At 41.1% G+C, this 12,288-nt stretch overlaps 1 protein-coding gene across 3 annotated transcripts in view; it reads left to right on the forward strand.

The window, feature by feature from the left end:
- znf462 (zinc finger protein 462) overlaps positions 1 to 7,358 on the forward strand; it is a 65,260-nt gene extending 57,902 nt beyond the window's left edge. For all 3 annotated transcript variants that reach the window (XM_080756211.1, XM_080756212.1, XM_080756213.1), the window contains exons 11-13: positions 1,186 to 1,522; positions 2,053 to 2,185; positions 3,721 to 7,358. In XM_080756211.1, coding sequence (XP_080612337.1) covers positions 1,186 to 1,522; positions 2,053 to 2,185; positions 3,721 to 3,883 — 633 coding nt within the window. In that variant the 3' untranslated portion in view covers positions 3,884 to 7,358. The remainder of the gene's footprint in view (positions 1 to 1,185; positions 1,523 to 2,052; positions 2,186 to 3,720) is intronic.
- Positions 7,359 to 12,288: the final 4,930 nt, after the last annotated feature.

Consider the following 12,288-nt stretch of genomic DNA (forward strand, 5'->3'; position numbering starts at 1 on the left):
CACGGACATTGCTGTTCCTTGGAGTGGTTGCACCACTCAAAAAGTGAAACGAAATTGTCAGGCTATCGCTCTGAAGTTCTGTCGCCACATTCTTCTTTGCTTCTGTCATATTTTGTGGAAATACACCCAAAAAGAATGATTGTTAGTTTGCCATTTAAAGTCTAACTCCTTTAGTGATAAACCTCTTGTTTGTTGTTTCAGAGAAATAGATAAAATTTCTATATTGTAACCGAATTTGGAGATTGAGCCACGCAATGTATATTTAATTTTTTTCCAATTTTAAAAAGTATAGTATATCAGATATCCAACGGGAATGTGAGGGAGGGTATGTTTTTTTCTAGTGGATGAAAATAAGACGTCTTACCAGAAGAGTCACAAAAGTGACACGGTCAGATTGATATTTAGGCAGGGGGATGGTTTCAGGAAGGACGCCAAATAGGGAAATAATAGGGCATCTGGGCAACTGTAACACATCTGAAATAGTATCAAATATAACTGACCACACAAGTTGGGTCAAGGATGTTCTATCCTTTATACCATTGGAGAAGCTCAGATACAACAGGTACAAATCTCGCCAGACATTTGTAAAGGCTTGGTCCCCTTTCATTGAATTCACCCTTGCTGTATCCTAGCTGTTATAAGTGTTTTCCTACATGTCATTTCCCTTGATTTCTAGAAACGATGTACACTCTTAAATCTTTCAACGTTTTTAATTTTAGCTTGTCATGTTTTATAGTGATAATTGGATGTGTGGTAACCTATTTTCCTTTTTCAATTGTACTACTGTCTGGTTAGAGTCTGGTTGGTTCACTGTGTAGCCCCTTAATCTAGTAAAAGACACATTTTATTGTATTTCTTATTTTATTCATTTATTAATTATATCCTTTATTACCTGTTATTTTTTATTATTATCGTGGTTTATGGTTTTATTATTGTTGCTTTTGTTGTTGTTGTCTTCTTTTGTGATGGAACCGGGGAGGGTGGGGTATATGTGGGGTTGTTTGTCTACCAAAATTGAAAATCCTATAAATAAAGTTATAAAAAAAATATATATATAACTGACCAATAAGGCTGTACGGCAGGACAAGTCCAAAACGTATGAAGAAGATTAGCTGGAGCCCGGTGGCATCTATCGCATGTTGGATCGACGTTGCTTGACCAATCTACTTGCTGTAATTTCTCCAGGTTATCCGAAACTTTGAGCTGATGGGCCGCGTCAACCTGGACCAGCTGGAGATGATGAAGGGACGAGGGAGCAGTGAGGAGGAGGTGGAGGAGGAGGTGGAGGAGGAAGACGAGGACAAGGCAGACTTAAGGATAGATGCTGGAGCAGCGGCTGCAGAGGAGGACGACGACGACAGGATGGACACGATGGACAGCGAGGTGGAGGAACGGAGAGACGTGGACCTCCGTGTCCTGGAGGGAGACATTAAGGAGGAGGAGGAGGAGCAGGAGGAGGAGGAGGAGCTGGAGGAGGAGGACCGAGCGGAGGAGATGGAAGCAGAGACACCGGCCCTGCAAGGTAACATGATCACCCTTATGCAGACCACGGCCATCTTGCCATTGAGTTAATGATTGAGATCTAGGAGTGATCAGGTGTGGTCAATTGACTAATCTGGGCCCTGTCCAGAGCCTGGGCAGGGGCCCTGTCCAGAGCCTCTAGAGTGGTGCCCATTGGGCTCTGACCTACTTGGAACGATGCAAGTTGGAAATGCATGCCCCACCCAGTTAAAATGTCTGTGCCCCTTTTATGCCCATATATGGAGTTCTTTGTCAGGCATGCCCAAATATAGAGTCTATGGAGATGTAGAATGATGTCAGAACAGGACAGCTCCATATGGAGATCAGGTCCAGAGTCAACCGTGGGTCCGACCGACTCGACAACGGGCACTGCACTCCCTGTGGGTGTGTGGTACGCGCGTGTGGAATTTTAAGTCGGTGGGGCAAACGGTTCGCGAGTTACGTGCATTACAGACGTACACACACACAGAGACTTGGTGCATTTATAGTTCGATTATAATCCTCATATCGACTTTCACATTTCTTTCCCAGAAGCCTTTGCAGCTCCTACCAGTAGCACTCCCAATGGGCTGAGCGGCGTGGAGAAGCGTCTGCCCTGTGAGTTCTGTGGTCGCTGCTTCACCAACAGCACCGAGTGGGAGCGACATGTCCAGCGACATGGCATGTAAGTATTCTGCTCTCCTTACCTAGTGGTAACTGTGGGGCAGAAACGTTTTCTCTTTCTTTGTGAGTAGATTAATGACTGTCCCAATGATTATACCAATCACTACCCATCTGACCCCATTCCATGTTTCTGGGGAAAGATTACAACGTGTATCTCAATGAGGGTTCTTTCATTCACACTCAAATGTTGATTAATTTGAGTGTTATGTCAAGGGTTTCATAGTGTATTGTTGATCTTGGGTAGAAAGAAAAACTGTTTTCCTGTGATCATGTGTTCCAATGGTACATGGTCTTGTTCCTTTTTTCCACCCTTCCTATGGTTAAATATCTAAGAACCAGACTGGAATATATCATAATAGGCAGAGATTGTTTTTATTTAATGATTAATTTACAAGCTCAAAAACATGTTGAGTTTAATGATGTTCACTACTTTTGCATGGCACTGTAATATGACAAATGTAATATGACAAAATATAGTTAGCTAATCCCGGACAAATGTACGAACAAACCTCAGCGGTGTAAGTATCAACATTACTTATAAATCTCTCAGGGGTATAAGTACCAGCGTCTGTGCCATGTTTGGCGGATAGGAATAATGGAAGGGACGGTACAACATTTTGCGAGTTGTTGGAAGCCCCTTACGGCCAACCTATGAACATAGTCGTAAACTGCCAAAAACAAAGTCAAGTAGATTACACCTCACCTATAATGGTATTGAGGAGCAGCTGGTGTTTAATGACTTTGGTCATTAAAGCTTCCTCTAAGCTAGAGCCAGCCACTTCAAGGATAGAGCGCAGTCACCTCACACAATATCCCGGGTTCGAATCCCGCCAGCGACACTGTGGGCACTGGGGGGCAGTTTCTCTCCTCCGCGCAATCGGCACCCCATACCCTAGGTCAGGGGTTCTCAACGTTTTTTGGCTGGGGACCCCCGGAAATGCTTTGGCCATGTCTCGCGAACGTATAGATGTATAGATCGTATAGATCACACTGACTGAGACGATCCATAGGGAGACACATCTCCAATAAAATCATTATTTGCAAATGATATGGCATGCCTGGCTGTTTGGCCAAAGCTTTTCTGAAGCCTCTGCGCCTGTAGTGATTGACCTCGTGTGATCACCCCTTTAAGCCTGCTGTTAAAATAAAACACTGCTTATCGTTCTGTATCGTATAGGAAGGTGTTCCGTTTTTCTTGTCCCTCAGGCTACTCAGGCTCAGTATTTAGAATCGGATGGCTTCTTTTAACAAAAAGGACATTGCAATACTCTGGTGATGAATGCTGTTGATTTGGGTTTCTGGTCTTTTCGCTGGGCTCAGTGCAGAGAGCTTCTTGTAATCTGTGGTGTTTAATTGAAAAGGTTATAGCTTTAAGGATGCTAAATGGTCTAATTGCTGTATGTAAGCACTAGGCATCGATGCCCTGGCCTATACCCTTTGACTTCCACACAACCACAAGCTTTTTTGTGTCCATTTCTTGTTGTTATACCGTGATGTAGAGTAGACCTTTGCTTTTTGAACTGTTTCCTCTCGTAGGACCATTATGGACACCAGCAGCACCCCAGGAACACCCACAGGAGGACCGGCTGGCATGGATCTATCGAGCATCAGTCCTACCGACGTGTCACAGGGAAGTCAAGATCTGTTTGTGGAAGACAAAGAATTGCTTGAGACCAAAAACAATCAACAGTTTGGTTGAAGAAGAATCGTTGCCTAACATGATATTTGAGCTAGAAAATCCTAAATATTTGATAGGAACAATGCTGAGTTGGGTATCAAAGTAGGATGCTAAAGGAAATGACGATGCAAAAAAAACAAAAGGAAAACTGAAGTGAATTCTCTTGTGTGTACATATTATTAGATTACTCGAGTTACACATTAGAAGTATTAAGTTGTACTGCATCTACAGTACTCATTTTAAAACGGGCAGTCCCCTAGAACAGATCTTAATATATTGGTAACCAATAGTAGACAGATCTCTTAGTGCTGACATTTTGGTCATAAACTACAGGGAATCCTCCCTCCTATATAAATCTACTGATATGTTTAGTAAAAACATGTTTCCGAATCCAAATTTTAAGAATTCACTGTTTTAAGCACCTTTTACCTTTCACCTTTTACCTAAAAGGAACTAATTTGGTATTAAAAATATAAGCATCCCCGCTGTGCTACCGTTTGTTGTTTATTTAAAATCAAAGTTGATTTCTTTCTTGTTTTTTTTTGTTTTGTTTTTTGCATCTTAGCCTAGTATTACAGTAATTGAGTAGAGGTATTCCTTGAGGAATAGTTGCACCTTATTTATCCTAGTTATACATAATAATTATTTTTTCATTGATTTGTAGGACACCCCCTACCCCCTCCTTTGCATCATGCTACATCATAATTCCCTTGATGTACTTCACAAAAGTCTTCAGCCTTTGTCTCCCCCTAGTATTTCCACTCCAACATTTATTTGTTTGTTTGTTTGTTTGTTTGTTAGTTGTTGTTGGCTAATAATAATTTCTTTGATAATAACATAATGAAGGGACTATGTTGCGTTGAATTCTCTGCCCTATAAATCTGTATATTGTGATTGTATTCCAGGATACCAGCTCAGCAGGTATGCTAACGTGTCATAAGTATACCGTTGAGCTGAGTCATACCCTGGAACACAACTCGTCTAGTAGTAATATACTTGTGGTATGTCTTTTCTTTCCTCATTAACTACTTAAGCCCTATTCAAAACACAAAAATAACGGATATACAACTATATCTATTTTTGAAATGTTTTGGAATTGTTAGGGACATTTTGGAAAATTCCCCACACAGGGTCACCAGGGGGAAAGTGGCTAAAAGACATTTCGGAACAGCATTTGTTTGCACATACATGTATGCTGATGTATGCTAATGGGAGTGTGTTTAGTGGAGGGCCGTAATGTGAAGATTGAATAATTATTTTAAGCTGTATACATTGTTGTTCCCCGGACCTCAAATGCGAGGCTATAATATTATATTGCTCTGTGTTGACTCATGAGGCAACCGTCAGAGCCTGCATTTGTGTGCTTCTTCTTTTTAAACAAAGCTGTGTTGTTGTTTTTTTTTATGTTATTGACGAATAAGGCAGAGATTGTATTTTGTTGGAAGTTGCTGCTTTAATACCCCAAAGCCTTATTAGAAATGAATAGCAATTAATTCAGCTTTTAATTTCAAATTCTGATGAGATCAGTAAGCAACATTTTAACAGTCTGAAATAATTAATGGTTACTTGTAACTCCTTTGAGCAGTCAAAGTTGCAGAGACGACACATCCTCACAGCCGGGTCGTACATCGGTGACACCTCCTGACCAGGTGTCAGGCATAAATTTTCGATTCAAAGCCAATCGGTATGCAACTCGAACGGCACGATGTCGGCAGAAGCAGACATTTCTTGTGCGTGCCGCGCGGGGCTCAAGTCTGCTTCTGCTGTCTTGTTTTAAATGTTTTTTTACTGCACGCGTCCACGGCGACGTGACACGGGAGCCCCCGACACGTCTTCTGACGCGATGGTCAATCTTTTCCCAACTTGCCACATGTTACGACCTGGGAGTGAGGTGTGTAGGCAGAGAACACATGGGAATGGAGTTCTTGTTACCAAAATGTCTAGCAAGCTGGCGATGTTTGCTGTGATTGTCTTTCCTGAGCAATGAACCATTGATGGAAATGGGAACCATGGAATTTTAGAAGCAGATTTTTTAATTCTGTGGGTACGAACCCGGATCATCTGCATGTTTGCAGCCATGTATAGAAAACAAAACTACTTGTCAAGTGTTTGAACTGTGGTGTTTCAGAAAGAATACTTTAACCCTTTTTCCTTTAGGTGTTGTTCTCATGATAAACAAAAAAGTAAATAAATCAAAAGATAATAGATAACCCTTGGGGGCTTCTTAGCCCCCCATCCAATGTAATTATGCTGTTGTACAATGTCTGGTTGCAATGAAATTATCTCCTATCTCCTCTTTGTTGTACTGTATTGGGACTGGGCAGGTTGTCCTCTATATTAACACGTAGTTACTGATCAATGACATGGGGATTTTATTGTAGGCAGGGAAAAACAGCAAGACAGAAAGTGAAAACGTCCGGTTCCCTAGGGCAGCGGTTCTCAATTTCCATGTCAAGGACCCCCAAATAGCCTAACTGTGGCCCCCACTTTGCAAAATGACTGGCACAATATTTATGTATGCTTTTATTTTATTTTATTTATTTTCCATTTCCGTCTTCCTTTCAATTCACCCTAGCCTTTCAGCCCACTTTGAAAACCCTTCAGGAGCGTCTGAGTTTTTACCTGTTTGGTCACTCGCTAAGTCGCTATCTGGTTTACCAGTAAACCAACAAACTCACAGTTAAGGAGAGGCCGGGTCAATCCAAAAGCCAGAAACTCCAGTATCTAATACCCATAAGGTCCCCCTGCCACTCCCGAGTAACAGAGAAGAAAGCAGTCCATTCATCTGTGGTCAACCCGGCTAACAAGCTAAAGTTGCCCCGGGGTGTTAAGCCTCACATTGATCCCTGTGTGTCATAGATGAGACACTAACAGGTGGGAATGTAGCTGCCCTCTCCCAACAACGTCCCTCCTCAGCCTTAGTACCTCAGAAACACAGGCTGAGTTTGTGCTGAAACTCAAAACCCTTTTTTATTTTTGTTTTGTTTCTCTCTATTTACATGTCTACCATGTAGCTTTTTAAAAGTTATAACCGTTCTAAAAAAAATGTTATGGAAATAAGCTTTGCAGTGGGAGCTTGTTCAGACTAGGCTCGCAAGCCCACTCAAAACCAGGGGATAAATTGGGACATTGCCGGTAGTGAAGCTGGTTAACAGAAGATCACTCTAAACAACTCACTGTGTACAGTCTCATATCTCCATACGGGAGATAAACTAGATTATTCTTGAAATGCAATTTGCCCCCAATTTAGCCCCTGCTGACAACACACTGGATACTTGTATATATGTTTAGTTTGTTTTTCAGACTGTTCTCTCCATAGTTTGAGTCCTAGATTTTCTCCATCTTGCCTTTCTTCCAATATAAATCAGATTACCTGATGATGGGTTGTGATGTTGCCTAGAATGATTGTTTACAATTTTATTCCATTTATCTCTGGATATTATGTAAATATTGTAATTCATTGTCTTTTTTAACTTGATAATAAAGTTATCAGATAACAGTTCAACTGTGTGCTTCCTCTGTTCATGCTCATTTGATATAATGCAGTTGTAAGAGGGATTCAAGCTGACGTTTCCCATACAGTATCACATGGTAGCCTACTCTACACCCTACAGTATGCTAAATACATCACTTAGACTCATTAATTTCTTGAACAAATGAGATTGGATGCATATCAAGACAGCCATGTGTCAACTCATAACTCAAGCGAGATAAATGATAAAGTAAGTGTGGATCTCCAGCTTCAAACCTCCAAGTCTGGAGCCTTTTATTTCTGTGTGGAGTTTGCATGTTCTCTGTAGGAACGCATGCACGTCTGAAAAACAGTTGTCAGGATAAAGAATAACAGCTACATGAGAAAAGCATTTATTTATACAATGTTTTGACCTAAACGTGGCTAGTTGCTCCGGTTTCCTGTCGTACCAGAACACATACATGTTTGTGACATCCTCCTGCCAGCGCCTTTGAGCAAGGCAGTGGTCTTCAGTTGGAGCTGGCCTCTGTCCACAATGATAAGGAGCAGTGCAGTGTCATGGTCTGTCTCCCTACAGACCATGTTTCCTTGTCAGCCACTCCCACATTACATGCTTCTCTCAGTCCTTGCCACACACCTGCTCACACTCTCATTATCCCCACAGTGCCATGCCCCTTTCACACCTGAGGACACTTCTCCAATCATCCTGCTCCCCATAAGACTGGACTCATTCCACACAAACATTGCCAGTACATACATTCTGTTCCAGTACATACACTCTGTTCCTGAGATGTTTTCCTTGCAGTTCTGTCTTCGTCATGTGCCTTGGTATTTTGGACATTACGCTTCGTGTAAGGTTGGCTTTTTGGACTCTTTGAACTGTTTTGCATCCCTGCTTTAAGTTTGAACAGTTTAGTTTTTGCTTGCAACCTTTGTCATTTTGTGTAAGCTTTACCCTTGTTTGGATTCAATAAATAAGTTAATTTGAACTCTCTGCTTGTGGCTCTGCGCTTGGGTTCTATCTTCTGTTCAGTCGTGACAGTGCAGAACCAAAGTACTGTTTTACTTAGGTAAAAGTATCAATACTGCAATATAGATGGGCTATTTTCAAATGGCCGAAATGTACAGGCTGAATCTAAATCTACAAAGTAATTAGTAACTGAAGTTTTCAAATAATAAAAACAATACAATATAAAATACAAACAATACAATACCATATAAAATATTAAAAAAATACCTCGAAATTGTACTTAGTTACTTTCCAACACTGGGGGGGTCATTGCAGATGAGAAATGTTGCCTACCCATGCGGATCAATACAGTATAACTTGACAGAGTGGTATAATTACAGTATGTTGAAGGGAAACAGACAAACAGTGATAACCTAGCAGTGTTAACAATTTGTCTGTTTTCAAGGGGAAATTTGAGGACATTTTTCACCTATTATGCATAATACATGCTCAAGGTTGAAAGTAGTTCAACATAACCTTCCTCCAACCTTCCGGCATACAGTATCAGGAATTTAATCAGATGTCTTCATATACACATAGCTTCCATTGTGCCAAGCGACCCTCCGGCCGGACTGGGACAAAAGAGGTGTGACATTAGAGGCCATTGAGTAGTCACTTCACCTTGGGCACGGATAAAAAGATGTGACAAGCAGTCACTTCAAAAGGAACAGTGACAAAGCTCGGCGATGTTTGCATCAGAGACGTCCATTCTATCCACAGGCCTTGGTGATGACCAGGTTAGGAGACAATCAAAGGTTTCACATTCACCCTTGGAACCAGTTCAAAGCATGTTCAATTTCAATTCACTTATTTTTCTCACTGTGTTATAGTAGAAATATATATATCATCTAACTAACACATATCTTAATAAATCTGGCCATGTGAGGTATTTACTGTACTGTACTGTTTTTCCCTATTTTATTAGGCCTATATTATTATTATTATATATATATTTTGGTGATACTGAGTGTCAGAAAACTTCCATGTGGTCGCCTGTATTTAAAATCTGATAACCCAGAGAAAATAAATATGTCGGTAGTATGATCATAACCGCTTCATTACAACCTAGCTATCCAAATGTATGATCATAAAACATGAAATTATAACATTGTGTGTGTGCGTGGGGGGGGGGCATCATGCATGCATGCGTTCCTGCCTGCGTGCGTGCGTGCGGCATGTGCACATGCAAATTTGACACCCACAAACAATATTTGTACAAATTGTGTTCATATGCTGCTCCAACTTCAAGTTTATCAGATTTAGGGACGGGCTAGGGTATCAGGGTGGAATTGTTTAGTACAAGATCCCAATGTTTTGCATTGTCAAATCAAATAGAAATAAGAATAGAAAATAGAAAAGAAAAAGAACAGAGGAAACAGATTCAGATAACAGGACAAACATTAGAGACTGTGGGGCCCACACTTCTGACCCGGGTTGTATAACATGTTTCAAAGTCTATTTTACTGTTGACAAGTCTTTTATCAATATGAAGACTTCATATTCAAAGTCTCTCTTTCGCTCTCTCTCTCTTTTTTATACATACCATTTTCTTTGCTGCCTATATGGGGGACTGAGGGCACAACTACTTATTTCACAGGTCTAACATCATCTTTTAAAAATATCTCCATGTCTCCCGGGATCAGACGGTATAATCTCCACGGCTCAACACTTCAGAAGGGCCGACGGCAGCCCGCCGACCCCTGGAGACAGACGCAGGAGGAGGAGTAGCCACAGAGAGAAGAGGGGATAGGAGGACACATGAGAAACATGCTGAATGCCTGATGAGTGAGCGTGCAAGCCAAGGCAAGTGAAGACACTGCTGCCCCCTCTTTAATGACCCAGCAAGAGAGAGGGGGATGGATGCTGAAGAGATATGAAAGAAGGGGTGGTAGAGGAAGAGAGAAAGTGTAGTTTATGTAGAGAGAGAGAGAGAGAGAGAGAGAGAGGGAGAGAGAGAGATAGAAGACAACCACAGAGACAGCAAGTAAGGACGAAGTGTCACCGTATTGAGCTCCAAGCGCATTATCTCTTACACAGAGCTGCTGGGTTTGTCAGCCTGTCAGACACAAATCACTGAAGGCTCTGAATACACGGCTATAGATGACGTGAGTCACACTGAAACGCAGGAGGGAGCCAGGCTGCAGGACAGACCAACCCAATATAAATCACAGTAGTTCTAAACCTGTGGGCCGGCCGGGAGCACAGTGGTGTGCCGTGAGGATATTTACAAGTGGGACCCCAAATAATTGCCAAAACACTAGATGTTAATGATAACATAACATTAAAAAAAAATACATTATGTAAAAAACAAACCAAATGTGTTTGTACTTTTTTCTTTAAAACCTTGGAAAAGTGAGCTAAAAGATACAGGCCTAGATATCGCTAAAAGGAACTTAATAGTGTTCCCTTGATCCAAACTGGAACGTACAGATTGATCATTGAAATAAACATGTTCTGAAAATGCACGTGGCCCAGCATCTATCTGACCACTTAGTTAACATGGCAGCTGATACATGTAGGTGGTCAGATGGGTGGGCCGCGAACGCTTTAGAGATTTTCAAGTGGGCCTCTGATCCGGAAAAGGTTGAGAACCAATGGTTTAAAACAGGGGTGCCCAAAAGGTAGATGGTGATCTACCAGTAGATCACAAAGGCTGTGCAGGTAGACCACATTGATGACATGGTCCTGAAAATATATATCATTTAAATATATTAAAAAATAATTTTTCGCATCAGCAACTTGAATTAAGGTGACTTGATTGATTGACATCTAGAAGGGCCTGTCAACTCACCCATAATGAAATACTTTGTTTTCAAGATTGTTGTGCACAAACATCAGTAGCAAGTTATACAAAAACAAATACCCTACCAATTCCATTTTTCCCTCCATGTCCCATTCCAGATGTGTTTGATTACTATAATATAGTAGCCAGCACCACTATTCCAAAGCCCCCTCAGGTACATTTCAGCATTGGGATCATCTTTGGGTGGGTAGATCTTATTGAACTGGTCATTTTGAAAGTGGTTCTCGAGTCAGAAAAGTGTGGGCACCCCTGGTTTAAAAGGTTAGCTTCGTTTGATTAGAGCAGTTTCTATATGAGAACATGATTGAGCCTTTGTTTTGTTCGTTGGCATTTCTTCTTGACTCAATTCAATTCAAATGAGCTTTATTGGCATGAGAAAGAAATCTGATTACATTGCCAAAGCAAGTGGTAAAATATAAAAACTGTAGAAAAGGGGGAAGTATAGCCTATAGCCTACTGTTGGAGGGGGTACAGCAGTGTGTAAACAGAGCTATGGCACATTGTGGTGTTATACAAGCTTTTTTAAACATCTTTTGCAGTCACTTTGAGACAAATAGGAGCATTTTTCTCATTGCACTGACTCACTTATGTGATATTATGATGCTTTGCAGTACAAGTGTTTAGTCATGCCTTCTGCTGCAGCAGTTCTTTCTTCAGAAATAAATACTGCAGTTGTAAAAAGTTCTCTGAGGTCTCAATAATGAGAACATCAAACATTAGTTTTATAAAATCGTGGAAGCGACTGTGGGTCAGGAATAACGTGGCCGGTAGAATGGCCAGATGAGGTTCCTATATCCCGTGCTCCCCCAGAGTTGGTGTCGAAGTGTCTTCAACAATAGTCTGACAACCAACAGTCCCACTACTCCAATAGTTCGACAACCAATATTTTGACACCCCAACAGCACCACTTAGTTAAGACGGGTCTGATTTTTATCATGATGTTTTGATATGCTTATTGTGTTTTTATTGTGTTGTCACAAGAGGCTCAAAGAACAATATCACTTCCTGCAATGCTGCCACAGCTGGCATTGTAAACGCATGTGAATGATGTGATATAAAAACATTGAACCTTGATCCTTGTTTTGGTTAAAAGGGTTGATCAAAATCAATGACATTACTAAAGATGTCTGATTACATTGCCA

The sequence above is a fragment of the Protomyctophum bolini genome (assembly GCF_963924005.1).
Source record: "Protomyctophum bolini genome assembly, chromosome: 22".
Taxonomy (NCBI): domain Eukaryota; kingdom Metazoa; phylum Chordata; class Actinopteri; order Myctophiformes; family Myctophidae; genus Protomyctophum; species Protomyctophum bolini.